At 36.9% G+C, this 8,742-nt stretch overlaps 1 protein-coding gene across 1 annotated transcript in view; it reads left to right on the forward strand.

The window, feature by feature from the left end:
* The window catches only part of apba2b (amyloid beta (A4) precursor protein-binding, family A, member 2b), a 29,723-nt gene extending 22,872 nt beyond the window's left edge, over positions 1–6,851 (forward strand). The window contains exons 8-13 of the mRNA XM_020938977.2: positions 2,111–2,296; positions 4,407–4,586; positions 5,553–5,765; positions 5,854–5,973; positions 6,125–6,265; positions 6,717–6,851. Coding sequence (XP_020794636.2) covers positions 2,111–2,296; positions 4,407–4,586; positions 5,553–5,765; positions 5,854–5,973; positions 6,125–6,265; positions 6,717–6,788 — 912 coding nt within the window. The 3' untranslated portion in view covers positions 6,789–6,851. The remainder of the gene's footprint in view (positions 1–2,110; positions 2,297–4,406; positions 4,587–5,552; positions 5,766–5,853; positions 5,974–6,124; positions 6,266–6,716) is intronic.
* Positions 6,852–8,742: the final 1,891 nt, after the last annotated feature.

The following is an 8,742-nucleotide window of genomic DNA, read 5'->3' on the forward strand; positions in this document are numbered from 1 at the left end:
TTATTAATTATGGGTGTTTCCATTACCAAAAATACAATAAACCTAATTCTCTCTGTGAATAGGGTTGCCTCTCCACAGATCTGTCCTGTAACGTAGTCTATGGTTGTCACTCTGGAGATACATAGGTTTAATCTCTACTGTTTAGGGCTTATTGTTTATTATTTTTTGAAAGTTTGATTTAATGCCACTGAAGTCTTATCTGAAGGTCTTATCATATGTGCTTTAGAGTCCAGTTAATAATTACAGTTATCAAAATACAACTGTGATAATTTTTTTGTTGTCGATCTAATCAAGATCAGTCGAGTAATCACTCTAGCTCGAATAAATTAAATCAAACTTTTTTATCTCAAGCTAAAAAATCTATTCTGTCAAATTTCTTTTGCTATGGAGCCTGCCTGGACGACACAGACTTGTGTATCGGAACTGAACTGTGACTTTGAGTAACACTTTTTACCCTTTGACTTTAAAAATAAACCCCACAACTTTCCAACATTAAGTGGCTTATCAGAATTTACCACACATCAAATCTGGCATCCTGACATAAGACAATTATCAGGCTGACTGAACAATCATGATTACAGTGGAGGTCGCTGTAGTAACATTGCAGGTATCCCACTGCACACCTGCTCATTATTTCAGACATGTCCCCTGGATTTAATTTAGCAGAGCATTGTGGGATGTAATCTGATTATACAGTAGATTTAAATTTAATCACAACACAGCCTGCTTGTTCCAGGAATACTTAAATTTTGTTTTATTCAATGCCATACAGAAGGCGTGGTAAATTAATGGCTTCCTCGTGTATCTTTTCCATGACCCTCAAATCGATCAGACACAGTATAATAGAAAACCTGACAGGAAAAGGCAACAGCATAGATTATTTCATTGGACCTCTCAGTTGGTATTGATAAATTAGACAGCAAATATTTTAGAAATTTATGTACCGCTTTTCAAGGTCCCCAAAGTGCCCAGGATCAAGGACCGGGCAATGTGACAAAAAAGTCACTATTAATCATTATTTTTGTCCTTGTATACAACATTCACAATTTTCAATCATTAAAATGACTTTCAATGTGAATTTCCTGAACAGAAACTTTAGAGACTTTATATGATTGGCATTGAACACAACAATGTCAAATTTCTTCCTTCAGTCTGAACTTTGCTCCAAACCCAATGTTTTTACTGACAGAGGATTGGCTGTAGACATCTCCATCAGAAAAACCTTACCATATAACCACCACCACCTCTCAACACATCTCCAAAAGTGCACTTCTTGTGGGATGTTGTTTCTGTATTGTATCTAAAATATCTGTCAAAAGTGATGCAATACAGAAACATTGGCCATGTCATCCAATCTCACAGACAATCTACTGTATCTCAGGCTGAAAAAAAACAAACACTGGTTGTCAAAGTCAAAGTGCTTTCAATAGGGCTGCACAATATGAGAATAAGATGTGTTATTCGAGAACCGTTTTGTTTTGCAATAATAATGCTATATTGAAATATGTTGCAATATTTCAGTATAGTTTTTGGCACAATAAGTTAAGTTTATTTCAAACTAAAATTCACATGCCTCCATTTACTAGTCAGACTGGATCCAAATAAAAACTTTACAAAGACAAAATCAAGACCAACCCAAGTCTAATTAGGGATGCACCAATACCAATATTGGCACTGAATATCGGCGCAGATAGTGAAACATTTGCTGGATCAGATATCGGTTCCATAATATTGGGTTAGTCGAATTCCTGGTTGGACCTTTAATTGGATCTAATTATCTGGGCTGATCTCATCCTAGAACATATCATATATCATAATGTTTGAACTTCTGTTCAAACAAAATACTTACATAGCACTATTTGATCTCTTGTGTATTAAGTTGACTGTGTTTTTAAGGGTACACTGATACACTGGTATTGGTTAGTATTGAGTATTGGCAGATACTTAAAGTCAAAGTATCTGTATCAGTATCAGAAGTGACAAAGCTGGATTGGTGCATCATTAACACTAATGTAGAACTTAATAATGATAATGGTCCATATGACTGGTGGACATGTTACTGATGCTCATAGTTCAGTTAATTGAATCTACATGTTTTAACTGTTTCCAGGAAACAATGATGGACAATGCTCTGCGGACAATCTCCTACATCGCAGATATTGGGAACATAGTGGTCCTGATGGCACGGAGGAGGATGCCACGGACAGCGTCGCAGGACTGTATCGAGACCACCCCAGGGGCTCCCGAGGCAAAGAAGCAGTACAAGATGATCTGCCATGTTTTTGAGTCTGAGGATGTAAGTACTTTTGATATGCAACAATTCTGGTCATGTTGACAGAATTATCAATTGCTTGGGTTCAAACCATAAACTGTACAGTATAAACTTTACAGTTTGCTTTACACTGAAAAATGTCAGCGAGCCTCATCATTTTGGCCTTAAAATGTTCATATCAAACTGCTCTACATGATCCAGATGTTTTGTCTATAAATAAATTCCTATTCATAGACTCCCTTACAGTCTATGGTTTAAAAAGAAGACAACATTTTATAGGCCTATAATATTTAATGAAGATAAGTACAGATAAGATAAAATAGCTACTATAAATTGAAATTTGAGTCAAAGCCCCTAGATATTTTCAAGTGCTTATTCATTGCTTATGTAAATGCTGTATAATTTTGCAACACCAGACTGGCTGCAAAATAAACCCAATAAATAAAAAGTAATCAGTAATGACTAAAAATACAACAGAAATTACATAATATTATTGGCGACTAAAGGTACTGATATATTTGTTGCTTAATAAAAATGACCAAAAATTAATAAAAGGCACTAGATTCAATCTAGGCTAGAGCTCTTACAGGACCAAACTCAAAGTCCAAAGTATATGTCCCTTGAACAAATGCAATATAATCATCGTAGTTCGAATAAACATATTTTTCTGGTTGTCTAAATTAGTGATGCTCTGTGGTTAACTGAAGAACTGAACCCACTGCCTTTTTGCTGGGAGGGAGGCGCAGATTCCATCAGTGAAAAAGTACTGCTTTATGTTAAGCTCAAACCATTTAAATGTTGAGGGGTTAAGCTGTTTTTGTATGTCCACTTATGCAGATGGGCCAGACGCTTTGAGCCCAGTTTGTGGAGTTGAAGCAGATTCAGCGGGAGTTGGCACCATGTTCAGAGTTAGACAGAGCAGCAGCAGCAGTAGCCCAGTGCGTCTGTGCCAGTCAGTCTAAAGGCTGGGCTCCTGTCTCTGCCTCTCAGCTCCGTCCACTGCCAGCTTCAAAGAGCCAGCCAGAATTATAATAGAAGCATTCAGCGCCTTTCCTCTGCTCATAAACTCTACGTGCAGTCTGTGCCAGCTCCAGTGGCCGCACTGTTTTACCTTGTTATTGTTCTTTTTTGCAAGGAATGAGTTGCAGTTTTGTGTGTTTTTGACTACGTCTTAGTAAAAATTCATCAGCAACATCAAGTGGACTTCAGTTCTTAACAGGTCATCATTATGAACATTTAAGCATTGTTAATCCAGTCATCTATTAGAGATCGACTGATAAGCTCTCTGATATTTTTTTACTGATATGTAGGGGTGATTTAGATTATTTTAATCAAATTATGTTATTTTATTTCACAGCAAACTCACCTACAGTCCCTTTTTACTATAAACGTTCAAGAGGATTATGTAGTCACATTTTGAGCAGTTATCTATTTACATTAAAGTAAAGTCAAATAAATCTTTCTGTGAATTCTGAAGCAGGTCGATCAAAACAAAACAAAACAAATATCCAGCACAGGTCAATATTTTAAGGCCAATTTGCTAAAAGGTGCAAATATCGGGTTTGTATTTACTAAGGATGTGTCTTACGAATTTCAAGTTGTAGAGGTGCCTATATTAGAGCAGAGGTTTCCAACTGGTGCCCCCTTAAATGAAATAAAACAGCAGAGAGCAACTCCTGTTGGTAGTTGCAAATAAAGAGCCGAATGTGAGATTATTAGCCTTAGGAGGGGTCAGATTATAAACTATTCAGTGCACAAAGACCGTATACACAAATAGAGATTGATTAGATCCATCCAATGGTATAGTATGTGAAAAAAAAAATCAAAGCTTTATTGATTGATTTATTTATTGATTTATTTTAATATATAATTAATAAAAGCTTTGTGGAGCTACTGGAATGGAGTGGACTGTTACTGAAATTATCTTTTTCTACCTTTGTTCTCTGCATCATGCCAAACTGCACAAGATTAGCAGAAAAGCTGGAATGTATACCTGCTCTTGTCCTTTTCACAACAGTCACAGAGCTCCAACAATTGTTTCCCATGACAATAGAATTCATTTTAGCTGCACTTCTACAGCTCGTTTTGCATATAATGATCTAAAAGCATTTCTGTGTTTTGTTGTAATGTGCAGGCTCAGCTCATAGCTCAGTCCATTGGGCAGGCCTTCAGTGTAGCTTACCAGGAGTTCCTTCGAGCCAATGGCATTAACCCAGAGGACCTGAGCCAAAAAGAGTACAGTGACATCATCAACACTCAAGAGATGTACAACGATGATCTCATACACTTCTCCAACTCCGAAAACTGCAAAGAGGTTGGTTTCATATTTACAAGTGTGAGTCATTCAGTGTTGGCAGTGGATGTTGAAACATGTGTTCACTGACAGAGTACTAGCTGTGGACATCTCCATTAGTAAGATCTTTCCACAGTCATACTTTGCAGCTCATGTTATCAACATCCTCTGGGGATGTGATGCTAACTGTAAGCACTGCTCTGTCAGAAGCTCTGTTGCTCAAGTTAGATTATAATTTGAGCTTTATTTTAACACAACCTAACCAGAAAGAGTTGGTTTTGTTGGAACTACAACAGGTGAGCAGATCTGTGCTGTCAAGTCTCTCACACATAAAATTATCATCAGAAGCTACAATTTTTCAATTAGTCGCTCTCACATTTTTTGTTGAAAATCAAACCTAAATGGGACCATGAGCACCGTTAATCACACACTTCTGAAAATGTGTTGTTTAATCAATTTTGTATTTTTTCTTCAGTTTTAAGACTATCTTGAAACTTTTTTTGTGTATATTTACTAATGTGAGCGTTGTTTCACCATGGTTATTCCTGAACACTCCACCATGCAGATTTATGTAGAACACCCACAGTGTGATATCACTGCAAAGTTTCAGTAACTACAACCACCACTTATTCAACGCATCAACTGTACTTCTTGTAGGGTGTTGTTTCTGTAGTGTATCTAAAATATCTGTCAAAACTGATCCAATACAGAAACACCGGCCATGTCATCCAATCTCACAGACAATCTACTGCATCTCAGACTGAAAAAAAAGTCTGTCAAAGTCAAAGTGCTTTTGTTTTGCACAATATGAGAATAAGATACATTAGTTGAGAAATGTTCTGTTTCGCAATAACAACAGTATTGCAATATTTCAATATACTTTTGACAACTGGGTTTATTTCAGTACTAAACCGAAATCATTCCTAATAAAGTGATACCTAACTACCTAACTTTGTGTATCATTAACTTTTGTCTGTGACTATGTAGCTGACGCTGGAGAAGAGTAAAGGGGAGATCCTGGGTGTGGTGATAGTGGAGTCGGGCTGGGGCTCTATACTACCCACAGTGATCTTGGCTAACATGATGAACGGAGGACCAGCCGCACGCTCCGGAAAACTCAAGATTGGGGATCAGATCATGTCCATCAACAACACCAGCCTTGTGGGCCTGCCCCTCGCCACCTGTCAGGGAATTATTAAGGTACAATTACAAAACAAGAAAGATTGACTACATAATAATAAGTGTTCACATAGGATCACAGAGGTTTAAAGTGTGCTTCTGTTTTCAGGGCTTGAAGAACCAGGTCCAAGTGAAGATGAATATTGTGAGCTGCCCTCCTGTTACTACTGTCCTCATCAAGAGACCAGACCTGAAGTATCAGTTGGGATTTAGCGTCCAAAATGGCATTGTAAGTTTAAACACGTCTCTTTTACCATGGATTTTCAGAATGATGACAATTGAAGACTGTTTTCCTAGCAATTAAAAATAGTTGCATATAATAGAAAGATGAAATCCATGTTGAGCCTATCTTAATATTTGTGCGTCCTTGTGTTTGGTAGATCTGCAGTTTGATGCGAGGAGGCATCGCTGAACGAGGCGGAGTTCGTGTGGGACACCGCATCATCGAGATCAACGCACAGAGTGTGGTCGCCACAGCACATGAGAAGATCGTCCAGGCTCTGTCCAACTCTGTGGGAGAGGTCAGTTCCTTAACATTAATACATTAATATGCAAGATACAAGCTCAGGAAATAGTGAAAATAATTATTACTCACCTAAAGTTGTGGACTGGAATTGCAATGCTCTGATCTTTTGAACACTTAAGAGCCTCAAAGCGATTGGTTTTACTGTAAACAGAAAACCGCAGAAGTGAGGTGCGCTCACAGCTTTGTAGCATGTGGTATGCAGCCATATCCCACAGGAGTCTTTGTGATCAGAGATTTAAAATCTCATAAGATTCTCCTTGTGTCAGTGGTGAGCGCATTTTGTCGCACATTTAAAAAACGTTTAAGACTGAAAAATCCTGTAGTGTGTAGGGACCTTTACTTTAGTGCACAAAAAGAAATTCGAAAATGACAGGACTGGGCTTGACTGACAGTTGATTTTTATTTTTTTTGTCATATTAATGTAAATACATTTTTCTTGTTTCCAGATCCACATGAAGACAATGCCAGCCGCCATGTTCAGACTTCTAACAGGGCAGGAGACACCTATGTACATATGAAGAATGTCCATCTAATTACTCCACAGAACAGTCTTATCAACAGGGCACCTCTACCACATAAGACTATAGAGATCTGCTGCCCGTCTTCTCATCTGTCATTTCAATTTTACATTATCACTTTTTATTTATGCTTAACATGCAGTGGCCATAGCAACAACCTAAAGCGCTTTTACCATTGGACCAGCCACACAAAATGTACTGTTGTGAGAGTTTTGTCTGTGCTTTATTGTCACTGCTGTGCGGGTGTGTGTATGAACTTGTGAATGCCAACAGTTTATTTTTTATATTCATTTAATGCAATATAATGCATCTATACATACTTTTGTATAGCCCCATGTCCCTTAAGTTTATTTATTTCTCATGTAAATACATACCTTTTTGCTAATATTGCAATTGAAGTTACTGGGGAGGGTCCACAGCTAAATTGTAAATATATATTGTATGTAACTTGCTGTTTGATGATTTATGATGACAAAAGCCAGCCTGAATTATCAATGTCTGAAAAGGGGAAAGACTTGTATGATGAAATAGCTGGTTTCAAAATTGTTGTGATCATGTGAATTAAATTATTTCATCAGGGGTTAATGGGAGAAATGCCATATATTTTTTCTTCATTTTATGGCAATACACAACTTCTAAGGCAAGGGATGTCTTTTCTAAACTAAACATGCAACGCACACATTCTAATAACAAGTAACTCAGTAAAACTATGAAAAAGCATTAATTCTTCTTTGAAAATACAAGCTTTGGACACAGATGTTTTCTTTGTGTGTTATTGGTTCATAACGTCTGACTGAAACTCATATGGATATGGGTTGATTGTGAATGTAACCGTGTAGTGTGAGCTGTCTCATTGCCATACGCAGTATTAGAATGTCTGTACATAAAAAGAAACTTGTCTAAGTATTGTGCCCATGTAAAAAAAGCAAAATGCACAGGTTTAGTTGCCGCTACCATCTCCACGCTTGTATGTTGGCGACGTCTTGAGAGGGAACTGTGAATGGCTCACTGTGACAGACGAAGCTATATCACAAAGTAGCGGTTTAATAATGCATCGCAGTAAATCTGACCCATATGAACATTATCTGTGTGCATGCCTCGTAAAGTAGAATCATGTCAATGTGGCAAGATGAATAAAATCTGAGCTAAACCTGTCTGGATTTTTTAACTGGATCAATGTATCTAAATTGTGGTTATGGGGCAAACTAAATATATTTATTTATCATAAAATCATGTTTAGGTTGCTATAAATCAGGGGTTTCGGTGTCCAAACTATGACTCAGGGAGCTCAGACCCATTTTTGTAGCCCCTCAGGCTGAACAGGCTCAAACTATCATAAGCAGAACTTTTTGCCCCAATGTTAAATATCTCTAAAACTATGACTTCAGTAAAACCACATTGTATTGTGATACAAACCTAAAATATGTCTTCCAAGCCTTTTATAGGCTAGGTGTAGCGGCTCTGTCAAAGTTATTTAAAATGTAACTATCTGAAAGACTTGCTGTATTGACCACCAGTCTGCGGCCCTCCACTATAAATATATGTGGCCCTCAGTGAAAAATTATTGGACATATCTGCTATAAACCAACAATACTGTACAGACAGTCATAGTTTGAGAATCACTCTATAGTGAAAGTAAACATTTAATGAAGTCTTTTCAGTAAATGATAATATAAGTACTTATAAAACCTACTGCACACTGATCTAAGGAAGACTATTTTAAGACTTGTTTGTTTATAAACAATGTATGAACCATGATGATTATGAACATTTAAAACTAAGACTGTGCTGCCCTCTATCTGTTCAACAAGGAAGTACAGGTTGTGTAAGAAAAACATTGCAAAACATTGTGTAAATTGTTAATTGTATTTTATTAATTTAAAGATAAAATTGAAATGTAAACACAATTACAAAATAGTGAAATATTATTTTTTTAAAGCTATAATTATAATAA

Source organism: Boleophthalmus pectinirostris, unplaced genomic scaffold (genome assembly GCF_026225935.1).
Source record: "Boleophthalmus pectinirostris isolate CB_2022bp ecotype Guang Dong unplaced genomic scaffold, ASM2622593v1 HiC_scaffold_19, whole genome shotgun sequence".
In the NCBI taxonomy this organism is placed as follows: Eukaryota; Metazoa; Chordata; class Actinopteri; order Gobiiformes; family Gobiidae; genus Boleophthalmus; species Boleophthalmus pectinirostris.